The sequence below is a fragment of the Triturus cristatus genome, chromosome 9 (assembly GCF_964204655.1).
Source record: "Triturus cristatus chromosome 9, aTriCri1.1, whole genome shotgun sequence".
In the NCBI taxonomy this organism is placed as follows: Eukaryota; Metazoa; Chordata; class Amphibia; order Caudata; family Salamandridae; genus Triturus; species Triturus cristatus.
Genome location: NC_140592.1, coordinates 376311737 through 376336421, shown reverse-complemented (window position 1 = coordinate 376336421; position 24685 = coordinate 376311737). Strand labels below are relative to the sequence as shown.

Genomic DNA, 24685 nt, shown 5'->3' with positions numbered 1-24685 from the left:
GATATGAGACTTGAGGAGTTCCCATATGGCTGTGATATAGAGAATACTACTGGGTGCTAAAGAGCATGGCACAAGGGAGTGGGGCAGTGGATAATATACCACAAGAAAGCAGAGGCTTTCGATGGGATCTCAAAAGAGAGGGAGCACACTGGGCAGGATTCCATAAATGAGGGAGCACTGAAAGCTGTAACATAGGCAAGCGGTGCACGAACAGGATTCCATAAGGAAAGGCGCCTATGGACTGGATCTCAAAATGGAGTGGGGCTTTCAAGAGATATAAAAAAAAAAGTGTGGGGTGTAGAGGAGATCCCACAAGGGAGGGTAGCTATGGATCCTCTCAACATGTGGGATTCCTTCGCAAGTACAAAGATTTATTAATTTTGACAGTAAGTTCAGAACAAAACTTACAAAGCCATAATATAATTAAAACTATTAAACTAAATACATCAATATCAGAAAACCATTTGATATATAATTTCAAGTATATTCAGTTTAATGATAGGTCTATTTTCTTAATTGATTAGTAGAGAATATATAAATCTCCATTATAAAATAATTTATTCACTGAACCTCACCGTATGTACTGCTCGATTTTTCCGGCCTTATTGTGTTGAAGGGTGATTAATGTGACTTCAGTCTCTTTTCATCCAAGTCTAAGGGTTAGAGTAATGTATAGAGCCTATTTATTAGGCACTTCGACATGATTCTGTGTTCTTCCCCATAGATCAGGGTTTGCACACATATCCTAGGGGATAGATTCGTTAGTATTAGGGGTAATCTGTTCTGTAGTGAGGGTATTTCATGGAGCCGTGCTGAATTCAGGCCTGGTTGGCCTTAAACGGGAGAGATATTATTCTTCCACCGATGTTAGTTCTGTTTAATGAATGTATAATAGACTGAAGTCAAGGGTGAAATGTATTGCTCGATTTTCCCGGCCTTTTTTGTGTTAAAAGGGACCTAATGTGACTTCAGTCTCTTTCCATTCAAGTCTAAGGGTTAGAGTAGTGTATAGAGCCTATTTATTAGGCACTTCGACATGATCCTGTGTTCTTCCCCATAGATCAGGGTTTGCATACATATCCTAGGGGATAGATTCGTTAGCATTAGGGGTAATCTGTTCTGTAGTGAGGGTATTTCATGGAGCCGTGCTGAATTCAGGCCTGGTAGGCCTTAAACGGGAGAGACTCCATCTTTCCTCCTGCTCTGGCAGCTTGGGATGCTTCTAGGTCATAGGCAGTGTTTTAGTTAGGAGGTGTTATTCGCTTGGAGAGAACCGGTTCAGGCCGGCCCTTATCGAAGGATTGTATTTTTCTTCATGCCGAAGACACTACATCAGGCCGGCCGGCTGGGAACGTGTCCTTGGCACGGGGAAGTACAAGAATTTGGTGGGCGGCAGGTTACGGGCTGGAATTTTCCATGAGAAAATGCACATCTATATTAGTGAAAGTCTGAGGCAGACACTGGCACTTGCTTTTAGTCCGTAGGCGGCACCTGGCCGTTAGCAGTAAAGCTACTACTTATTCCAGGGAAGACAGCTGACAAACTTGAAGGTGGAGAAAAACCGAGAGACAGATATTCTTCTAACAGAATAGCCAAAGAGAAGAGAGTAGCCGATGAGGAAGAGGTCCCAGTGACTCGGAAAAAAGAGAAGGGAGTAGATCTGTGACTGCGGAGGTGTGACTTCCAGGCGAAGCCGAGGCGCAGACGAGAAGGGAACCTAGATGACCATTGAGTGCAGGCTACATACAACTAAGGTGATGTCGACCCCTTTTTATTAGAGTGTACAACTTAATCTTTCACTTTTCTTTGCAGGTTGTATGTGACATGTATTATGTTCTGTGAGCGTGTATGTAGTGACTAAATAAAGTATCCAGTTTGTAGTGAATCAACATGTGCTGCGTGTTCTTGTATAAGAGGGTAGCCTATTCTTCTAGTCAGCTGTGACTTGACATGAACAGATGTTAATCCTGATCAGGTAAGTGGTAACTGAATAAGGGAGAAAGGAGCCCCTCGAACTGGGGAACAGGTTGTGCTCAACTAGCAGTCTTTGTGTGATCTGATGCATAGTAACACTGATTCCCTTGTTGTATGTCGTGGTAATTATAAGATGAACTTGTGATGTAATGACTAAATAAAGTATCCAGTTTGTAGTGAACCAACATGTGCTCTTGCATGAGAGGGTAGCCTATTCTTCTAGTCAGCTGTGACTTGACATGAACAGATGTTAATCCTGATCAGGTAGGTGGTAACTGAATAAGGGAGAAAGGAGCCCCTCGAACTGGGGAACAGGTTGTGCTCAACTGGCAGTCCTTGTGTGATCTGATAAATAGTAACACTGATTCCCTTGTTGTATGTCCTGGTAATCATAGGATGAACTCGTGCTAAGGCTGCCGTCTGGGTAGGAAGTCCTGGGTCCGTTTGGGACCGCGAGGCTGAGGCTGCCGTCTGGGCAGGAAGTCCTGGGTCCGTTTGGGACCGCGAGGCTGAGGCTGCCGTCTGGGTAGGAAGTCCTGGGTCCGTTTGGGACCGCGAGGCTGAGGCTGCCGTCTGGGTAGGAAGTCCTGGGTCCGTTTGGGACCGCGAGGCTGAGGCTGCCGTCTGGGCAGGAAGTCCTGGGTCCGTTTGGGACCGCGAGGCTAAGGCTGCCGTCTGGGCAGGAAGTCCTGGGTCCGTTTGGGACCGCGAGGCTGAGGCTGCCGTCTGGGTAGGAAGTCCTGGGTCCGTTTGGGACCGCGAGGCTAAGGCTGCCGTCTGGGCAGGAAGTCCTGGGTCCGTTTGGGACCGCGAGGCTAAGGCTGCCGTCTGGGTAGGAAGTCCTGGGTCCGTTTGGGACCGCGAGGCTAAGGCTGCCGTCTGGGCAGGAAGTCCTGGGTCCGTTTGGGACCGCGAGGCTGAGGCTGCCGTCTGGGCAGGAAGTCCTGGGTCCATTTGGGACCGCGAGGCTGAGGCTGCCATCTGGGCAGGAAGTCCTGGGTCCATTTAGGACCGCGAGGCTGAGGCTGCCGTCTGGGTAGGAAGTCCTGGGTCCGTTTGGGACCGCGAGGCTAAGGCTGCCGTCTGGGCAGGAAGTCCTGGGTCCGTTTGGGACCGCGAGGCTAAGGCTGCCGTCTGGGTAGGAAGTCCTGGGTCCGTTTGGGACCGCGAGGCTAAGGCTGCCGTCTGGGCAGGAAGTCCTGGGTCCGTTTGGGACCGCGAGGCTGAGGCTGCCGTCTGGGCAGGAAGTCCTGGGTCCATTTGGGACCGCGAGGCTGAGGCTGCCATCTGGGCAGGAAGTCCTGGGTCCATTTAGGACCGCGAGGCTGAGGCTGCCGCCTGGGCAGGAAGTCCTGGGTCCATTTGGGACCGCGAGGCTGAGGCTGCCGTCTGGGTAGGAAGTCCTGGGTCCACTTGGGACCGCGAGGCCGCCACTTGTATTATAAGAGGTCTTGGTATATATATATAATAGGAATTCCCTGTCCTTAGGTGGTATATATATGTGGTTATTTAGGTGTGAATAGGCCCTAGGGAGGGGGAAACGTTCTGGTTTGGGTTAGAGAGGCTCTGTTGAGCGGGTTCTATCTGATCCAAAAACCCAAGCAGAACACCGTAACATATATCCTCCAGCGCATTCATTAAAAGATTAGTCTTTTAAACATGTAAATATGCTATACTTTAAAAAAATAAAGATGTTTTTAAATAAAAACTGACACAGGAATACAAATTGTTTATTAAAAGAAAACTGTACAAGGAAATTTCAATCACCTGCTTGCAAATATAACATTTGTATGCCCCTGTACCATGCTCCTATTAAAAACCTGGTATGCACTGAATAACGGAAATCGGAAACAACCTCAAGCATTTTCCTAGGATACAGAGCTAATCACATACCACTACTGACCATCAAACATACCATGTTTCGGGTCAGTTTGCCATGATTTCTTTTTAGCAAGGCCCGTCACATCCAATTCTCTGTTCCTCGCCTTTTTAAATTTCATTTTACAATGTCTTTAGTTGAATATATTCTGTATAGTTCGTAAGTATGTCTACCAATTCACATCCTCGCCGTCAAGCAGGGTTTATGCCTGCTAAAAACATCTAAGATTGTCCCTTTCTGCAGGGTTATCCAAACTTTTTGCCTTCATCCGCCTATTTTTTCTTGTCGTCCTCTGTTGGCTTTAGGACACTTTACCACTGCTAATCAATGCTAAAATATATGCCCTTCTCTAAACATGGTACAATTAGTTTACACCGGTTTGGCATATCTGATTTACTTGAAAGTACGTTGTAAAAGTGTATCTCATATACTCAGGGGCTGTAAATTAAATGATATTAGTGGGCCTGCAGCACCGCTTGCGCCACTCACAGAAATAGCCTTAGCATTTAATACTACTTTCCAAGCCTTAAACTCTCCTTTTATTATACATAGGCCCCCTAAAGTAGGCCCTAGGTAGCCTATGGGCAGGGTGCTGTGTAAGTAAAAGGTTGGTCATGTTCCTCCATGTGTGGCATGTCTCAGTAATGAGAAACAGCCTATTTCGTTTGTCACTGCTGTGAGGCCTACTTCTCTAGGCTAGCATTGGGAATTCCCTTCTATACTTTTAAGTGGTAATTCCTGATAAGAAAGGAGTGGCATTGCAAGGTTTGGTATGTTTAGAATAGTGGGGATAAATCCTACTTACTGGTGTGGTTTGGATTTTACATTACTATTTTAGAAATGCCACTTTTAGAAAATAAATTACATCAATTGCCTTTCATTGCGTGTCCCACATTAAATAATCAGCACTACATAAGCAAAATAATCCACTATTAAACAAAATACCAAAACAAACAATCAAGACATATCATTTTATCTGAAAAATAAGCGTGGCCGTAAGAGTATGTTCAAAGCAGGGCGATATTTAAAGGTTTGTGACGTTCTGTTCACTGGGATTATTTAATCATGTTCATGCCGAGCGAGACTCTCGAAAATCTATTGAAATAAAGTTACTTCAATTCGGCGGCAGCACCGGCAGAATATTCAGGCTGGAGGAGTAACGGACTGTTCGTCATATTGTATCCGCTATCGTTTATGCCCACACCGGATAATACATTAATAAAATTTTCATTGTTTTCATTTTCAACACTCTAGTGTTCTACAGTTCTAGTGTCCTGAGGAGAATGCCCAAGTGAAGTTGAATTTGAAAGACTTCTGCAGCTTATAAGAACTAGGGAGTGTGTCCAAGAAAAAACAAGCATTGGCATAGCCAATTGGTCTCGCCTTTGGGACGTTACAGGCTGCAGGAACACTTTTAGAAATCATGTAAGGTCATGCAACATGTAAATGTGTGAGGCGCTCTTCTTCTGAACATACCACTGCCTCCCAGGATCTCCAGCCCTCATTCGGTTACCCGAAACGATCCGCCCCAGTAGGTGCACTCATGAGCTGCCTAAATTAAAAATCACGAGTCAACACAGCTGACTCGTAGACGCCTTTGTAGACTAGCACCGGGCATTGATTGGGCGCGCAGGTGAGGGACACGGGTCAAAGCAGGGAGCAATTCTTTCAAAAGAACTCCTCGACTGGACGCGCTGACGCCAAAAGTGATTTGTCAACACCCCCTCCAGCACCTCTGACCCCCCCCCCCCCCCATCACCCCGATCGGTAGTAAGTGCAATTATAATGTCACGCAGCTCCTGGAAAGTTCCATACACCACAGACTAGACTGTGTGAACTTTAGCTGTAACATATAGGGCAGGCAGCTGAAGACGGCGCTGCAACCCATATTTCATAATTTGTTTTAAGCCAGACACATTGTAATTGTGGACTACAGTGATATATTATACACAATCCTGGGCACAGCAGGCACACTTACTTTGTGAGCCAAGCACAGTGGCAATTCAGTTACGGGCCGCCTCGTGGTCGCAATGACTCCCGCAAAAAAAACGCACTGCAGCTGCTCGAGCTGCAGTCTTCTTATTCAGTGGTGTTTTGGGATCCACAGTAGCCGCCATGGTCCTTGCGCTTGGGTCCGTCCGGACACGCGACTCAACATGGATTTTAACAGCTTTTTTTCCGGGCGGCAATGCAATGACGATTTCAATCTTATCGTGAACTGCAACCAACCCGCTCGCGCTGACGCGTGACGCAGCAGACCTCCGCCTATTAAAATCTGTATGTCACAACTCTATCCAGTGACAAGTAACCAGACTGACGTCATGCCAGTAGCTATTGGGCACGGCACTGCCGCTCCTCACAGTCACATCAGTGAATAAAAAAGCTGTGGTGCAGTGTTGGGACTCCAGAATAATATTGTTGCATTTTAGTTAGCAGCTCAGCCAGCCCCCATAAACCTGCCGGGAGCAGCACGCACGCCACAGCACACTGCCACTCCACCAGCTAAAGTTTGCCAGCCTTCTGAATTGATTAACAGCGCTACCATGCAACAAAAACATCAGAAGAATCCCAGCAGGTAAATGTATTCCTTTTTAATTCTTCTAGGATTGCTAGATTAGTTGTGTAGCTAAGACTTACTGCGAAGACTGAAATAGATTCCCAATGAACCGGCAAAAGCTAGACAAAAACAAGCCCGGAAGTAGCGCGTGAGCGCACTTGTGCCCACCGCTGCAGGAGAAGACCGCCATCTGTTTCCAATTAACGGGCGCGATAATTGGAAACAGATGGCGCTAATGCTCCCTCCCGAGCACCCTAGGCCACAGAACAGAGAAGGCGGGACATGCACCCGCCTTGGGCCAATTGAGTGCTGCATTTCTTAGACAGCACGCAAAGACCAATATCAAGTGATAAAAAAAACAAGCATTTGCAATGCAATAGGTCTCGCATTTACGCGAGTTTGAGCTATTGGCATTGCAAATGGCAATGCCTTTTATTCTTGTTTTTGCAATGTCAATAGCTCAAACTCACATAAATGTGAGACGTATTGCATTGCAAATGCGAACGGCTGTCCTGCAGTTCCCCTGGGGCACAAGCAGGCATCCACTTCTGTGAGGACGGCTGACCTGATCAAAAAGACAGAAGTGGATGCCTTCGTGTGCCCCGGGGGGACTGACATAAAAAAAACACTCCCCACTTGGTCACCTGCATCCAAAATGCAGGTATTAACTGAACACGGTTCTTCCAAAGTGGTTAGCTGTGTTCCTGACCCTTTGGGAGAAGTAAGATATCAGGTTTTATCACTGCTTGGTAGTTGGGAATTTCCTCAGGCCTCCATTACTGCTCACAAATGGTAAATAGTGCTTGCAATTAGCCATGTGTTTGCGGCTCAGTATTTGTAATGATGTATATTTTGCTCATTATGCATCTGTAGTTGAGGGGACTGACCAGGGTTGAACCCAGATATGTTCGCTAAAGCGTCAATTAATATCGGCACCCCTCCCACTTCAGCCATTCCACATTGCACCCAATTTGCCATTTTTTAATGCGTTGCAACCCCAAGGAGGCCAGTACTACTTTCTATAGAATATTGGGTGTATATGGCACTGAACCGCAAGTGCGCAGCAGTGTGCGCCAATAGTGATATTGGTCCTCTAGCTTGAAACATAGAGACAGTCGCGACCTAGAACAGGGCACTAGGTGCCCAATGATCTGGGAACCGCCATCTGATCATTTTTTTTTACACACAACTCCATGGATTGCGCCCTGCTACTCGTCTGGAAATCCACTGGCTTTGTTCTGCTAGGCAGTACAGTTTAAAGTCAGGGACACTCAAGCCTCCACTTCCAGCCTGCCTTTTCGAAGTTCCCACTGCAATTCTGTGATGTTTCCCATCCCCTATTAAGTCAGAATATCATGGGCTTTTTGGTATAAAGCAGTAATATCACAGTATTGTATATTCAGTAACACGCTTGTGTTAAAAATATTCCTCTTACTATATTGTCGTATTACATTTTTTAGATAAAATATTTAAAAAAATGAAAAGCAGAATAGTTGTAGATGTTAAAAATAATAAAAAGAATCGTTTGTTCTGCTGAGAAACTTCCTCTTCGGATAGCATTCACCAGAATCAAACGGGGCGTTTTGGGGTTTGCTTCTTTCAGCTACTGGCATCCTTGACTTGCCACTTCCTAACCTCTGCTGGCAGACCATATCTGCCTTGTAACTCATTCATTTTATATTTCAATTGAACGGTCATCCTGCTCTTGGAAAACAGGTCTCTTGGTTGATTTTCCTATCTGGCTATCTGTTAGTGATATGGTTCATTTATTTATTTTCCTCCAAGTGGCATAAACAGATCATTAGGAAGAACTTGGGACAAAATGGAGATTTTGAAGGGAACTTTAAAATATGTCTGGAGTATATTAAAGACTCAGAAGCAAGTATTATAGTTCCTCTGAACTTTATTATTCATCAGCAGCAAGGAATGCATTATTTCTTTAAAGCAGGGTTCTCCAACCTTTTCTTTAGTGAGAGCTACTTCTGATCAGTGAAAATCATTGTGAGGTGCTGAAGACCAAGCCACTCGTTCAGTGTTACTGGACACTCAGTTTTATTGAATGTAAGCCTTTTGTCCATAGAGAAAAAGACTAAGGTTTCTACAAAATACTTTGTCTAGGGGCACTATGACAGGGCTGCGATGTATGTCAGTGAGAACGTGGTCTTCTGGGATATATGAACATGTGTGCGTATGAATGGGACATGTGTGTATAGGTAAATGAGAGCCGGTGTCCTATGTACTTGTGGCGCAAAACATACCTTTTGCCAAATGTGGCACTGTAACACGTATAATGCAAACATACAAACATTTTTTTTTACTGGTAGAAATTTAAAGTGCAGACAAAATGTTCTGCAAAAAATGTTCCTAGTATGGAACATTTTTCTGCATTTAAATGTCTCTCTCTTAAAAAGTGTCGCATTTAAAAACAGCAGGCAACTTGCACCCAGCGGCCAGCAGACACTGCGCCATATTTACAACAGAAAAATACAGCCATTTGTTTAAATAGGAGGAATTCGAAGTAAAGAAACCTGCTTCATAAAATGTTAAGACTTAATTGAAAGTAGAGAAAAACCTTGACTCAATGCTTTATAGAAATATTGTTATCCTCTAAATTTATCCCATTTGAAAACGAGCATTGGCATAGTCAATATGTCTCGCCTTTGGGGTCTTGTAAGTGTTTAGGCAGAGCTATTGGCTTTGTCAGTGTCTTTAAGCTATGTTGTAGAGCAGCGTGGGTGTTGTGCAACATGTTGAAAAGTTATAATAAAAACGTATTTTTTTTTTTGATAAACAAATTTTTATTGTGTTTTGCGGCATAGAGAACAGTATCAAGAATGATATACAGCAGTGCATTGAACAAGGCATCAGTAACGTCAATCGGGGAAGCATCAATAAACAGTTGCAAAGACCCTCCCACCCTTCCCCATCCTCCGTCCCCACCCTCTGCGCCCCCACCCTTCAAACCAGGCCCCCCAACCATTTCCCCAATAAAAACGTATTTTAAGCATTTTTGTTACCTTATATATAACCAATAAGACATTTTTAAAACTTTGAACACCTTTTTTGAATCATTGTTTTTGTACGTGTAATTTTTCAAAATAAAGTGTTTTCATAACTTCATATTTCAGACCTCTGATGTTTTGATGCTTGGTAGAGTGTTTACGAGCTTAAGTGGCCCATTTAGTGCATTAGATTGCTAAAAAGTAGTCGATATTTACAAACTGAGGCAGTTTAGAACTTACAAACATACATAGAACTGGTGAGCCATCGAAATCTTTAAGGCGACCAGATCAGGTTACTCAATACTTAATTTAAAAGCAGACAAACTACACGCTGCACATCATTTAAAAATCCCAAACAAAAACAAATAAATTATAATTATTGCATTTCATACCACTACAGCGCTGGTATAATGTGCCCCACCGGCCCTCCCCTCCCCTTTTTCTACTCTATGGGAATCTGAGGAATCCCAGAAATGTGAACTCTGGGCTCTTAAACATCATTTGGGAGGAGAGCAGTAAATCTTCACCTTGCACGACTGTAAGGGAGCTTTAGCAGGAAGATTGCAAAATACAGTTTAAAAGCTTCGGTGACGCAGCCTTTGCTAACAGCACTAGGCTACAAGCTTGAAACACGGATATGCTGGCGGATGACGCACACACTATAGAGTGATTTCATTTCCACATGCAGTTTAATTTCTGAAGATGAAAGTGGACTCGCGTGACCCAATCACTCACATTGTGTTTTAAAGAAGAATGGTAATATAGCATGACAATTTCCAGTAAAAGCAATCATTTTCACCAAGCCCCCCTCCTGTTGCGCACACACACAACATAGCAAACGAATGCTGTTAAGTGTGCCGATTAAAAGGCATGTGCCTTTTATTTCTAACGCACGCATGGTGCAAAATGACATTTGCAAAATGTCAGAAGTGAGCTCAGTGGAACCCCTGAATAAATAAATGAATAAATAAATGGACAAGTGGGTGAATATATTACCAGTGAAGGGCATTTTTTGTGAAGTAATCTGGGTACTATATGCTAATAGATTGTAACGACCAACACCTGCACGCCCCACTCGGGAGTCTATCGGAGAGAAATTACTAGCCACCATGATACCACATGGGTCATCCATCTCTGTATGCTGTGCTGGTACCGCCATATGAGTAGGGCTTCCTCCCTTGGACGTACAAACTGCAACAACTATTACTGTTGAGTATAGTTACCCTGACATGCAAGTGATACTGACACCCCTGGAGTGCACCCGCTGAGGCTCAAGAAGTCCAGGGGTAATTTACCATGGAAAAATAGTTTGGAAAAATGCCGCCTGGTAGGATCAACAACAGACGTGCACAAACGCAGGGAAAACCTCTGGTAAACTCCAATCTCACACTGCAGAAGAGACGAGGCATCACAAACGACTAATTAGGTCACCCTTTTAAATAGGAAACCCTTCACCACTTACTGATAAACCAGCAGGGAAGCTCTCTCCACTTAAACAGAAAGCGCGAGGATCGCGCTGGCCCGAGGAATAACTCTTCTCCTTGGACCCGACTTGGCTGCAGAATATGTGCAGTCTAATTTCTGCTCTGGCTCGGAAACTATTTGGAACAGGGCTGCGCTGCTCGTCTGGAATATTGTGCTGCAGCTGGCACTGGGGTGGAAGGCACATTTAAAAGGCCCGCTGTACTAGGTCACATGATAAGAGAAAGAGCAGTGTTGCCATCTTGAAAGGTGTTGTTGGCTATGCATAAATATAACAGCCTGCCCTCCGAGAACAGCGCCTCTGACATCGAAGCACCAAACAAATTACAAGCATTGGCATAGCCAATATGTCTTGCCTTTGGGACCATGTAAGTGGTTAGCCATGCTGCACATTATCCTGGGTGCTCTGCCGTTCTGCAGAAATAGCGATCAGTGTGACGGTGTGGGACGGCTGAGAGAGGAAAGGAAATGCAGACAACGGGAGGGGGACGGGAGCATGGTGAACAGGGCGGGAAGGGGGGGTGGGAGCAGAGTGAACACGGCGGGAAGGGGGGCAGGAGCAAAGTAGAAAACTGGAACCGGAAGTACAGCGGGAGAGGGGCGGGAGCAAAGGAAATGCAGACAACGGGAGGGGGGCGGGAGCATGAGCATGAAAAAAAATTATATTCCGAATGACTTTTCTACATACATTCAAAAAATCCTTCTCTGCGCCATGTATAAAAGAGTAAAAACCGAGCAGCCCTGTGACGGCAGTCAGAGCAGGCACGGATCTGTGCACAGCTCAAGCCTCCCTGCTCTGGGTGGGTGTGCACTGGCGGTCCTTGACTAGGAGGCAGCAGTGACTGTGGCAGAGAACATCCTGCCGTGTGACGCGCCCCTAGAGCAGTCTCAGCCATCTTGGGGCACTTCGGAAGGGGTCGTTGACATGATGCAAGACTCATATTTTCCAGTCGACGGAGGCGAAATGAAAACGCCAATTAAGAACATTTAATAACAGCAGCCTTTCCTCGCTGTTACGGCGCAGCAATCCGAGATGGCCCCGGCGTGACCTCTCCGTGCTGTTGTGCAGCGTGTGGATGTCATGCTGAAGTAGCCGAGGAACAGTGCGTACATATTAAACACGCGCGCCTGCCAGATCGATGCGAGGCACTGTGTAAATGTATGTAGAATACCCGAGAACGCCCGAGTGCGTTAATTAAAAAAAAAAACATAAAACCGAACGCTGTGGTTGGGAGAGTGGCTCGCAAGTACGTTAATTTAAACAAGCATTGGCCGCACGCGCGCCTCGCGCTTGAAGTAAAAAAAAAAAAAGAAAAACAAAGCAAGCCCGGAGGAGCGCGGCGCGCGCGCGCGATTGGGGGAGCGGACCATTTGAAGTGCTCCCAAAAGGCGGATTGCATGGCGGCACGATGCGCGTGATTGTGTGTGCGCGTGCTAGCCATGCAATCCGCTTTTTGGGAGCACTTTTCAAACCCGCTTTCTATAGTCTCGCTTTGCGATCGCTTATGCAATAGCAAGGTCGAGATCTAAAAAAGAGCACACGCAGAGAGTGTGTTTGGAATTTAAAAGCCCTTACTAAATGTCTCACTGAGCAACGCATGCGCGCTGGCTCAGGCAAGACCTAAAAATAGGACTTCAGGAAATTTTCGGAAGAAATAACTGAATGGTCAGATCCCTAGGGCAGGCCTTCAATTGATTTAAATGCTGAGATGACCAGCCTACAAAAAGTAGGGGTTTGATAAGGATGTCTGAGTACTATACTCCTTGGTTGCTGTAAAATTCAGAACTGGGACATGTACAATTATATATCTTGATTGTTTGTTTTGATATTGTTTAATAATGCATTATGTTGCTTATGTATTGTTGTTTATTTAATGTGTGACACACAATGAAAGGTAATTGATGTATTTCATGTTGTTGTTCCTCTGTCGATGACAGTTGTATGTAAATTGAAAAGTCTTTTATGAATCACATTGAAATTAAATAGTGATCACAATAATTGTGTGACCACTAATTGAAACTATTGTGTTGGTTTAATAAAGTCAACATTGGTGTTTGTTGTTTCAAAATACTTAGATTGTGGACTAGCCTTGCTGATGTTAAATAGGCCCATCCCCTTGCTGTTATTCACTTTTAGAAAGTGGGCATTTCCCTGTACTTATGACAATTTGTGCTTTGCAGCCTGACTTCAATACATGTCTGGGCTGGGTGACAGCTACAATTTGTGCACACTTTCTAGACAGAAAATACAGGAAGGGCTAGCTGGGACAGGGGCTACATCAGCATACCGATAGTCTTCCTGGGCTGGTAGAGGTGGTTCTCACACACATCTGAATAGGTGGTGTCTTGACCTCATACAAAGGGCTGATTTACCCCCCTACTGGGTGTCTGGAGGCAGGGCTTGGCTGAAAGGGATTATTGCACACTTTTAAAGGGTTCCTTTGAAGTCTACCCTTCATCAAAGACATTTTTTAGTATAAGTACTGGAGCTCTGACCCCATGTTTTTAGACACTGCGTGGGCCTTGTAACCAGACACTGCTGGCTCTACAAAATACACATTGACTGCTGTTCTGCCAGCCAGGATGAACCGCCTATGGGACTACCTGCTTTGTTGTGCTGACCAGCTGTCTGCCAACAGCTGAACTGCAGGAGGGATTGCCACACTGCAAACCTGACTTTATGTACTGGCCTGCGTGCCTGCTGCTCCCTTTTGTGCCCCAAGTGTCATCCAAGGACTTGTTGGCTTGCCCCCTGTTCTCTGGGAATCTCAGGACCAGCAAAAATGTCCCCTCTATGCCCTTGCAATGAAACCCTGCACCTGGTGAGTCTGGCACAGGGCTTTTTGCTATGTAAGCATGTGTCTGACCAAAGTGGAGCTTGATCTCCAACCCAGTGCTCCATGCTTCTTAAGACCGAGCACAGTCGGTTAGGAGGAGAAATAGTGCTGCCCCAGAGGGGGTGAGGAAAATAGATGTGGCTCCCGCCGCACCAGCAGTGATTGACTAGTCCTCAGTGCTACCCCCTTTTAGTGTTCGTGCCCCACAGACAATGCACACCAATTCAGGAGCTACTTTCCCCTGTCCATGTGTCACAGTAACAACGAGGAGGCTCCTGTCAACATGAGTTGGAAATGCAGCTGAGGAGCGAGCAGCACAGCACCCCCCAGTTGTGGCAATCCAGGTCCTGTGGGGTGGTGTAGCAGCACCTCGCCCTGCGGGTGTTTCGTCTAAGACGTGGTGCAACCAATAGAGACTGGCAGAGGCCTCTTGCACCTGCATTTGGCCACAATCACTTGTTTCGAAACACGGTGCATCCAGGAGACACCGAGGGAGGTCTCTCATGCTCACACTGGGCTACAAGCATTGATTCCAAAAGAGAGGGAAACCTCACCAGGACCTTCGAGTGCTTTCCCCGCTCCTGTGCCGGAGGAGTCCAGTGGTTGATCCCTGATGGGGATTGTTGCCTACGCCCACAGTAATACCCTAAAGAGGAGGGAGTGTACTTTTCTTCTAATTAGCAAGGAGTGATATGACGGTATTGTATCACGCGTAGTAGGCACAAAGGTTCGTCTGTGGCATACATTCTGCTCTGGATGCAATCAACGTACTAGGGCTGACTGAGATGACAGTATAACATATAATAGGAGCTCGAGTGCGCTGTGCCCATGTGTTCACTGCAACTTTATGTGATTTCCCCTGAACATCCTCCATTACTTGCAAACTTTTTAGCATATGTCAGTCTTAGGCCTGCAGTGATCAGGATAACAAGTACTATCTCAATATATAACTGTTAGACATGTATTGAGCTTTGTATGCTTCTCTCCTAGAGAGTCCCATAACAGAATATAGTGGGCACAATATCGCACACACAAACAGTGCGACACAAACATTCATAACCATATGCAAAGATACAAATCCTTCTTGACTCCCATCACTGAGAACTCTGAGCCTACATATTACCACATATCAATGAATAATACACATTAGACAACACCTGGCGTCATCATGCCCACAACACAGCTCCAACTCATTTAGATCGCTAATCATCAGCTATTCCAAAAACATTTTTAAATCAAGTCAGAGTCATACTCAACCGTACATGAACAGAACACATTAGACACAATCTCTACACCCTAATGGGCACAGCACAGATCCTATAGTTGGATGAGCACTGCAACCTTAACAGTAAATCCATTTGAACCTATATTCATACTTCAGATTACACCCAAAGTACACCTTAGACACAGCACCTGGCAACATCATGCATTCAACACTGTTCCAAGCTACATAGCAGGCTAAATGTTTTATCTCATACACAGACGAAGATATATTCATGCTTCGTCATATCAAGAAATTTTAGCCCAGCAAAGCAGGAAGTGCATAGTGAGATTACCTATAGGGTATGGTGGAGTAATGTGCTCGACCTGCTGTGGGATCTCACACCCTTTTAGTCCCTTGCTTTTTGGAATCCTGCTCCCTCCTGCTGCAGGTTCCCTCTAATGCTAAGCTTTCTCATTTCATTATAATCATAGCTGCCAACTGTCCCGTTTTTTGCTGAGACAATCCTGGCAAGTTTGAAGATTGTCTCGGGTAATTCACTATCCCGGGTAAATCGCAGCAAATGCACTTCCAGCCCTACCAATTGTGACACATCTTGCGTTAGTAACGCATTTTAAGTCACAGTACCGCATTAATACAAGTAAAAGGATTGTCACGCAAATCAGCTTTAAAAAAGCAGAGTGGATTACCTCTGAATTGTAGAATCTGCTGTTTTTCGTTGAGCTACAGTGAAGCAAGGCAGGCGATTCACAGCAGCGAATGGATGTTAAGTTAAGCCTCAATAGGGGCAGCTTGTTACACTAATTGGGCTGTTTTTGGTTGCATTACACCTCCCCTTGCACTACCGATCAACATTATTAGTTTGCACATGCGTGCGGCCATAAGACCAGCTGCCCACCAACAAGGTTATTGATGCCAGGCGGCAAGTGCAGTGTTAGTGCCCATGAACGAAGTTCAGCAGTGACCTCATTTGTGAAGTGACAGTGACTAAAAGGCTCCAGTCGGCCCAAACAGGATCATATTTTAATTTCAAATTCCTGCAGCAGCCAGCCTGGGGCCACCAAAAATTGCTGCTGCCAGAACTAAATGAAAGGATAAGGAGTGTCATGTGGGACCTCCTCAACACGTGCTGCCTTGCCCTGCTCCTGGGGGTTGTCCCCAGGGGGTCGGCTGTGTCGAGTATGTAAAAGGCACAGGGTATGGCACGCCATGCCCTCTTCACCCTGATTTCAGTCCACAGCCCAACTGCAGATTAGATGCAACGCAGTAGTGACTCCACAGACTGCAGCTGAGCTACAGCAACCAGGCAGAGCAGGAGTAGGTATTTTCCCAGCACGGTTAGTGACTCCGTTGGTAAGTCAAAGAGAATGTGTTGTTTAATATTCCTGCTGTGGAGAGATCGGAGTTTTGTCTAGTGCAAGTTTTGACTCAACAGCAGGGCTTAATTTGTGCCGGGGCTGGGTCTACTTGTCTGCTGAACCACCCACGTCACATTATGAATATTCACAAGCTATTGATTACCTCCCGCTCACACTGACTCGGCACAGTGTGTTCTCAAGGTCTCCCGCAGACTGTTGCGGCTGGCTGTGCGAGTCTGAGCCAAGATTGAAGTTTCAGATATTATGGCAACGCATTGGTGCTTTTGGCAGTCCGTTGCCGGTGCGTGCAGCGAAGGGTGGGACACTGTCTGATCATTGGGCTGGATGATTTGGTTCTGCGGGGGCAGGGGCTGTGCAGCAACGCGCAGATTTAATTCAGATTGCCACGCCCCGGCACACCCGCAAGGCTGCCCGGCGACTACGTTGAGGGCAGGCAGCAGCACCAGGCCAAGTTTATTTGGAGGTAGAAGTTAAAGGCAGAGTGTGCCCACAACGTAACTGACCGCAAGTAAGTCCTAAAAGGCTCTTTGGTGTGGCACTGCACCAGTGTCTCTTATTAAATAAAGATTTTCTTGACTGCGGCCCGGTGCACAAACATTAATTGCTGGAGCTAGTTCATGTACTGCAGGCTGCATCTTGTACCACCTTATGGAAAGAAGATTCTGGACGTATTGTGTGTAATGTGTTGCACATTTGTTGCGCTGATAATGACTTCTGTGTTATTGTGCTACAGTGTCTGCATTGCAAACTATTAGATGGGGCAGAAAAGGTGCTGGGCAGTTTGCCTTTCATTTAGTTTTGTCACGCACATTTAGGTTTAGCGGTCATGGAGACTATTCCATTTTTTTTTTTTAAATCCTTGCACTACTTCAGTACAAGTGCATCACCAGGGCTGAGCTCGGCGAACTGGGACTTGAAGGGAAACTGCATGCTCGCGAGCCTGGCCGCCTGAACCTGCGCTGTAACTGTGGTGGGGCTTGAGCAGCAGCTTCTGCCAATTCTGTGCACGTTGGGCCCCAGGGACTCTGAACTTTGTTGGAAGTATGGGGAGTGCGCGGCTCCATTACGTGTTTTACCGCCATGTCGGACCTCTGGACTGTGGGGGTGGCCACCTGAATCTGTACCTACTACTCGCTGGGGTTGCTGAGATCATAAAAGCTGATGCAGGGCCTAGCGACTACTCATTGCTACACTGGTCGTTTTGGGCCCCAGGAGACTCTGTTGTTGATGACTGAAGCGATAAGCATGCTTGATGACTTCTAAGCTACTGAGCCTGACTGATTTATTATACTACCCTGTTGAAGGGCTTGGAGCTACAGACAGGACCCTCGATGCATAAACATTGACATTGACAGCTGTGGGGCTGCTTGGGTGAGCAGGTGGGGCGGCTGAAGGGCCTGCGAGGCTGAGGGGCTCTGTTCTCTTGCCTACTTAATACACTATCTTTTTAAACTTGGTGTCTTAAGGGAAGAGCTGTGACTGCTCGCGCTCCCCCATGGCAGATAGTACAGCGGGGTCGCTGACCCTTGATGTCACTCAAACCAAACTATTCAGCAGGGACTCTTAACCTTCTTTTGCTGACGGAACTTTGCGCAGCTTCGGCAAGACCGCCATCCTGCACACCATGCAACTACTTGCTGTATTGTAGATTGTTCGTATTAAAGGGGTGATACTGTGATAGCCTGGAAGCCCTAGCCTGCCTGGGGATCACGCCTTGTCCTGCACTATTACCCCATGCTTGCTTGCCTTGGGCTTCCGGCTTACTCACCTACTGCACCTCTACTCCTTGGTGGAGGCGTAAGGCTCATGTTCCACCTATTCACTCCACAAAGCGCTGGAAGGCCAGGGAGATGGGCCCATGCATGACGCACATCCTGGGCCCCAGCCAAGAGGAGGATTGTGAATCTTTACCTTTGGCAGTCTCTTTCCTACTGCTCATGAGGGTGCGCACAAGTATCCTATGCCAGTGCATAACTCAAAATATTGCCCCCACTTCCCCTTGCGGAATGGGATACGGTCAAGAGCCCATATATCTCCCATATCTGAGAAATATTCGTTGATTTTGTGCTGACTGGTGCTAAAGCCGGGCCTGTCCAAGAGTCTCCTTGACAGTTGAGCACAGAATCTGCTTGAAAGGGCCTTATTTAGATGCTTCTGGAGCAGGGCGGACACACATTTCTCAGTGACTCGATCATGAAGGTGATGCGGAAGATGCGCTGTAGTTCGAGTAGCCAGAGGAGGCAGCGTGGCCTGACTAGGGGCAGAACAGCACTGTTACAGGTTGCGACTCTGGTACATTGTCAGAGCCATGTCTGGGTTTACAATCGTCAAATAATAAAAGGCGGTGTGGATGAAAAAGAAAATGTTAACCTGTCTGTGTGGAGTTCTAAGCCCTTGCCGGCCAGGCCTGGAGTGCAAGTGTAGAGATGTGTGGGTGTCGAAGTACGGGGACAGGTTTGTATTGGAAAGTAACGGCATGGTATCATGTGGGTCCCACTAAAGAAATGGCAGAGGCATTGCTGCTCTAGAACAGAACAGAACTGAGGTGCACTAGCAGCGCTTTTCAATGCCCCAGGACTGGCAGCGCTCACTGTGCTGTAGGGCAGAGTTCGGATGAACGGTTATAAATGCATGATACTGAATGATTACGGAAACTGCGTTTGGTGCGTGCGCACATCTTGTACCTCCTTCTTATGGAAACAAGATTCCGGACGTAGTGTGTGTAATGTGTCGCACATTTGTTGTGCTGACAAGGGCTTCTGTTTTATTGTGCTAAAGTGTCTGCTTTATTGCAGTGTGATCTGTGTTACAGGGGCGCGATGGAGACCTCTGGCTCTGCAGCCACTACGGTGCATGGGGCGCCACCATGACCTAAAGTATGTGAATCGCATTGCATTGCAAGCTATGAGATGGGGCACAAAAGGTGCTGCGCAGTTTGCCTTCCATGTAGTTTTGTCATGCGGTGAGTTAGGATTAGCTGTCATGGGGAAGGGTTAGGGAAGGCTGCCTGGGATCCCTGACGAATCCCAAAGATTATCTTGTCAGTCAAGCAGTGTTTGCTCAGTGAAGAGCACATTTCTGTGGCTCTCAAAGTATATTCAGGAACGGTCGAGCCGCTTACATTACCGACAAGTTATCCTAACCATAAAACCATGATGTATTGCTGTAATATTCCAGTTAAGTTTTCCGAATTACTTTCAGTTTCAAATTAATAAAGGAACACAATTCCGTTTTTAAAAAGCACACATGTATTATACATGACTGTTTCACACACCGTGTTTATTTTGCTGATCACGTGTTTACTATTTTTGTCCTTAGTGTGATGTTTGGATTTTTCACAATCTTGTAACTTTTTCAGTGATGTAACATGGAGGGCCACACCAACACTCTGAAAATTGCTCCAGCGCCACTGGCGTTGGTGCCTTTGTGTGACGTTTCCATGCTTTCTGGCCTGTGTGGCTTTGTGTGACGTTTCCATGCCTCCTGGTCTGAGTAGTGTGAGATTTTCAAGCTTTCTGGCCTGGGTGCCTTTGTGTAACATGTTCATGCTTTCTGGCCTGGGTGCCTTTGTGTGACGTTTCCATGCTTTCTGGCCTGTGTGGCTTTGTGTGACGTTTCCATGCTTCCTGGTCTGAGTACAGTGTGAGATTTTCAAGCTTTCTGGCCTGGGTGCCTTTGTGTAACATTTTTATGTTTTCTGGCCTGGGTGCTTATGTGTGACATTTCCATGCTCACACCATGCTTACATCTAACTATTAGCAGTGCCTGTTGAGGATGTGGGTGGAGCTAAAAGAGTAAGTGGGTGGGGCCAGTGGGGGAAGAGGGTGGAGCCATAGAAAAGTAGGTGTGGCCTCCAGCAAACATTTGAGCACCTGCACTTCATATTTTACAAATTAAGCACTGCTCAACAGTAACGCAAAGAGTTCATTGTGCCTGCTGCAAAGTCTTGTGTATTGTGCATATCACAGAATCTAATGTGGCTAAAAGGGGTTAGTTTGGGTACAAATGCATTTTAATTAGTAAAGCTAACGCCAACCACTATGGTACGTTTTACGGGACTATGGAGAGATGAGGGGCACTGTTGGCCAGTGGTTGGGAGGGAAGCCGTGGAGAAGGAGGTCATGGGGCACCAAAAAAGATTGTTTCACTGGCTGCCATCTGCTGGTCCTGAGACAGTGAGTAAGTAATGTCTGTCTGTCACTGTGCTACTTTGAGATTGATAGTTTTGTCCAGTTGGGAAGGTGATGTTATCGGTCTTGACTGTATGTATGAACTTTTATAGCACAATGCTTATTTTATAATGCAAGTGACAATCTGTGACAGTATTTCAAGTAGGCAGAGTTAAATTATGCTAATTATGTGGGTAGGACAGAGTGGGCGGAGCTTTGGGGAAGTGGGTGTGATACATTTTCAATTAAGTTATTGATAGCTGTGCTACAAAGTGTCCCTGGAATTTTTTTTCAAATGTTGGCAACTATGATTATAATATGAAATGGCTAATACGGCTCATGTAATGTGCATTCAGACTAAATGAACATAGGAGCTAATGACTCCTTTCTAAAGAGTACATTTGTTTATGTTGTTTTCTTTGCTATAATATGAACATTGCACGGTTAGTTATAAAGCATATACAGTTTTGTTCGGTTTATTTTGGATAGTTTCACTCAGAGCAGCCCAAATATCAATAGGCCTTGCCTGACATAACGCCACATATGCATGCAATGCAGCTCAGATCTGGCAAATAAATAGTTGGCTATTACTTAAATGGAAAACTCTCCGAAACCGAATATACACTATTCAATTATGCATACACTACACAGGGCTAACTATTGAAAACATATCTGATGTGCTATAATTGGAGGTCATCGAGCACACAATAGTTAATGTAAGCTTTAAAGTCACATCTTCAAGTCAGGACTACAACAGCGATTAACTACACACCTGGTTAGCGCTGCATACCTAGAAAACAATGATCATGGGCAATGAACAATGACCAACCATGTCAATGAGAAAACCTCAAAGGTCTTAAGCATACACGTCCCAGAGCCATATAAAAACATAGTTCACTTTAGGTAAATCAATACTGAGATATATTTATGGTAGAAGGTATCGAGTACGTTCTAAAAGAAAAAAAATAGATTTAAAAAGGCTGATAACGTACGGAAGCAAGGTGGTGCGGAATACCAGATGGTAGCCAAAAAGAGGGGGGCCCTATAAGGGACTGCAGTGTGGAGGGGGGGCCATAGGAAGGCAGCGACGAGATGAACCTCGCATGGGACAAACCGAAGGGAAGTTTGGGGTGGGGGGATTGATAAGAGACCAACTGGAAGCGACCCCGAAAAAAGAGAACTGGTCTAGGTGGAATACTAAAAGACAGTTCTTAGTGGGGGGGGGGGCACATTGTAGCAGCTGGGAGTTCTGGAACGGGAACCCAAATAAGAGAGGAGGCACCCCTACAAAAAGTGGTTATGGGACAATACGAAGTATGTTTATCAGATGAATACACATCAGTGGCACTCCATGTTTCCTATCCAGAAAGTTCAGTTAAAAAATGTGGAAATGTAGTTTTGATTCGGTTTGATTAGACGAGTACAGCTGAGGACAGTGAATTGTAAAATGGAACCACAGGGTTGAAGAAGTTGTGGTCGATTACAGTGTTATTTGGTAACCCTAGCTACTGAGGTAACGTCCCCATCCTATACTGCAACATGTAAAGGAGAGAAAACTTACTGAATGTAAATATTTGCAAGTGGCCCACTATTATAGAACAGGGAAAACATGTGCGAGGGGAATGAATCATCTTAACCCCTCTTCTATTAGCCTTCAATTCCACATCCATGCTTACGCTGTCCATAGTAACACTCCATCTTCCCGGCTCCGAGAGAGATCGAACCAATGGGCTCTGCAACACCAAGACCAAACAGAAAACAGAACCTGTCAGCGCCATCCCGGAACCAGCAGCACAGGCAACCCGGAAACTCGGAATAGGATCAGAAGAGCCACGATCATAGAGAGCATTTAGATGGAGAGAGTAGCCGTCATCATAGAGAGCAGAATAGAGGATGAGCGGCGCGCTGCGCAGTAGTTCGAGCAGCAGACGTGCCCATAGAGCTAGGACACGCGAGAAAAGCAACGTGTCAATATGCTGGTATTGGGAGTCGATAAGCACCTCATTAAAGAGGTTATCATGAGAGAAAGGAATATTTATAAAAATGCAGCCATCCTTAGATATGAACAGAGGTGGACAACCCAGCAAATTTTAGAGCCGAGCCAGGGTTTGACTTGGCATGTAGACTTTCATAGTGTTCATGAAGGAAAGTAGTGATTTTATTAAAGACACGGGGGCTATTTAAAAGCAAGAAATACGTTTGTAGTGAACCGCATAAATAGCAAATGTTCTTATATGTAAAGCAACATTATTGCCTATTGAACCATATTCAATTGCGTTCTAGTTTTGTATAGCGCGTATCCGGAATTGAATAACTTCAATGTATTTCTCAAATCTGTCACTTGAGAAAAATTATATTTGCTTAGGTTCACACATATTGATCAAGTGAGGAAGCTGGGATTTGAATGCAGATTTCCACGTTATACATTGTGCAAATCAGCCTCTGGGTGGCTATATCTTTCAGTCACCCATTTAACAACGAAAGGACGCCATGGTGATTAAATATATGTAATACGTTGTCAGTTTATAAATACATATGTAGAAAAGTATTTCTAGATTTCTAGACACTAACACGAGGTTAAACATAAAGGAAAGGCAGTGCACTATATTTTACTTTAATATAGTTGGCATCCCCTACCTTAAGAAAAACAGACCACTTTCAGGAGCTGCTCAACACTTAATTTGTTTTTTTAAATACTCTTTATTGAGAATTCTTTATTTTAATTGCACCCCCACCCTCCACCCCAAACTCAGACCAACCCTGTATAAACAAATACACACAAAATTCCATTTCATAAGATATTTGATCCTAAATATCACAGTAGGAGGAGAAGAAAAAAGAAAAAAAGAGAAAAAAGGGCTAAAAAGAAGAAGAAATTTCAGTCAATAGGGAACGTAACATGATGCGAGACTGCAATAAAGATTTAGACCTGTATAGCTTAAGTATATCCCATCTGTCTTTGTGACCATTGCAATACAGGATCCCAGATTGCCAGTCCTTTTTAGGTCTCGCCTGACGCAGCGCATGCGCTGATCTGGCGAGTCTTTTTGTGAGGGCTCAAAAAAATGCTACCATGGCCAGCCTAGAGCTACAGTGCATGTGTGCGGGGGCGCGCTTAGGAGCAGAGGCTGGCAAACCTCGTCATGCTCATTAAGCGATCACTTTCACCCGCGATCACTTTCGTGGCCCCCCTTTGATGTTCTCGTTCAAAGAACATCAAACATCAAAGAACATGTTGTTGTGTTAATGCTTTGCTGCGCCCGTTTGACTTACAATGTGCATTCTCTTTCCACAAACTCGATGTTTGTGTTCCTTTATTTTGAGATGCTTTTAGTATTACTGTTTTGTGACTTTAAGGAAATGTTACTGTGAAACTGGACAACGTTCACAGTGTTTATTTCTGATCGCAGCGGCTGCTTCATGTCCGTTGCACCATTCAGGGAGTCCTTTCGTTGGCGCTTTCATGAGGACATAATGAGGAAGCTGGAAACTTTTGGCACATTCTCTTTAAAAGCACAGCGAGTCCTTTCGTTGGTGCTTTCATGAGGACATGATGAGGAAGTTGGAAACTTTTGGCACATTCTCTTTAAAAGCACAGCATGTTGGCGACTGGTTAATCGATTAGACTTATGTAGCGCTTTCGATCTCAAAGCGCTATGGTGATTGCAGCAGTTACAACTCATGAAATATGGGGTGCAACTCACAAGGAGGGGGTGATGGAGCAGGGTTTTTACTTTAAAACCGAATACCTGTTTCATTTCTGCATGTTATAATTAAAAGTACTACTGATTAATTGATAACTACTAAAAGTTTGTCGAGTCTAGTTTAATCAATCGTATTAACAGAAGAATTACACGTGGGAACGCTATTGCATGGCTAAAATAATAAGTGAACTAAGTTGGTGAGCAAACTGACAGAAATAGATGTTGCTTATGTGATGTTATTGTGTTTTGCGCTTATAATTAATATGCATTAATGGCTTTTGATGTCGCAAATGGCTAGATAAATACATACACATAAGGGTATTAGCAGGGGAATAACACTGTATAATCATTTCCGTGCAGTAATTTTGTTTTGTGTTTCATTTTACTTAAGTTGAGCAATGTGGCCTACCAAAAGATGGCTACCACCCGCAGCCTGCATTCGAGTTGATGGAAATTTTGCAAGGAAGCTTCGCGCTGCCT

General features: G+C 45.3%; 1 protein-coding gene across 1 annotated transcript in view; it reads right to left on the bottom strand.

Moving 5' to 3' along the window:
• LOC146797983 (transmembrane protein 87B-like) overlaps positions 1-22342 on the bottom strand; it is a 416123-nt gene extending 393781 nt beyond the window's left edge. Inside the window, exon 1 of the mRNA XM_085625212.1 lies at positions 22178-22342. Coding sequence (XP_085481338.1) covers positions 22178-22279 — 102 coding nt within the window. The 5' untranslated portion in view covers positions 22280-22342. The remainder of the gene's footprint in view (positions 1-22177) is intronic.
• Between the last annotated feature and the right edge of the window lie 2343 nt (positions 22343-24685).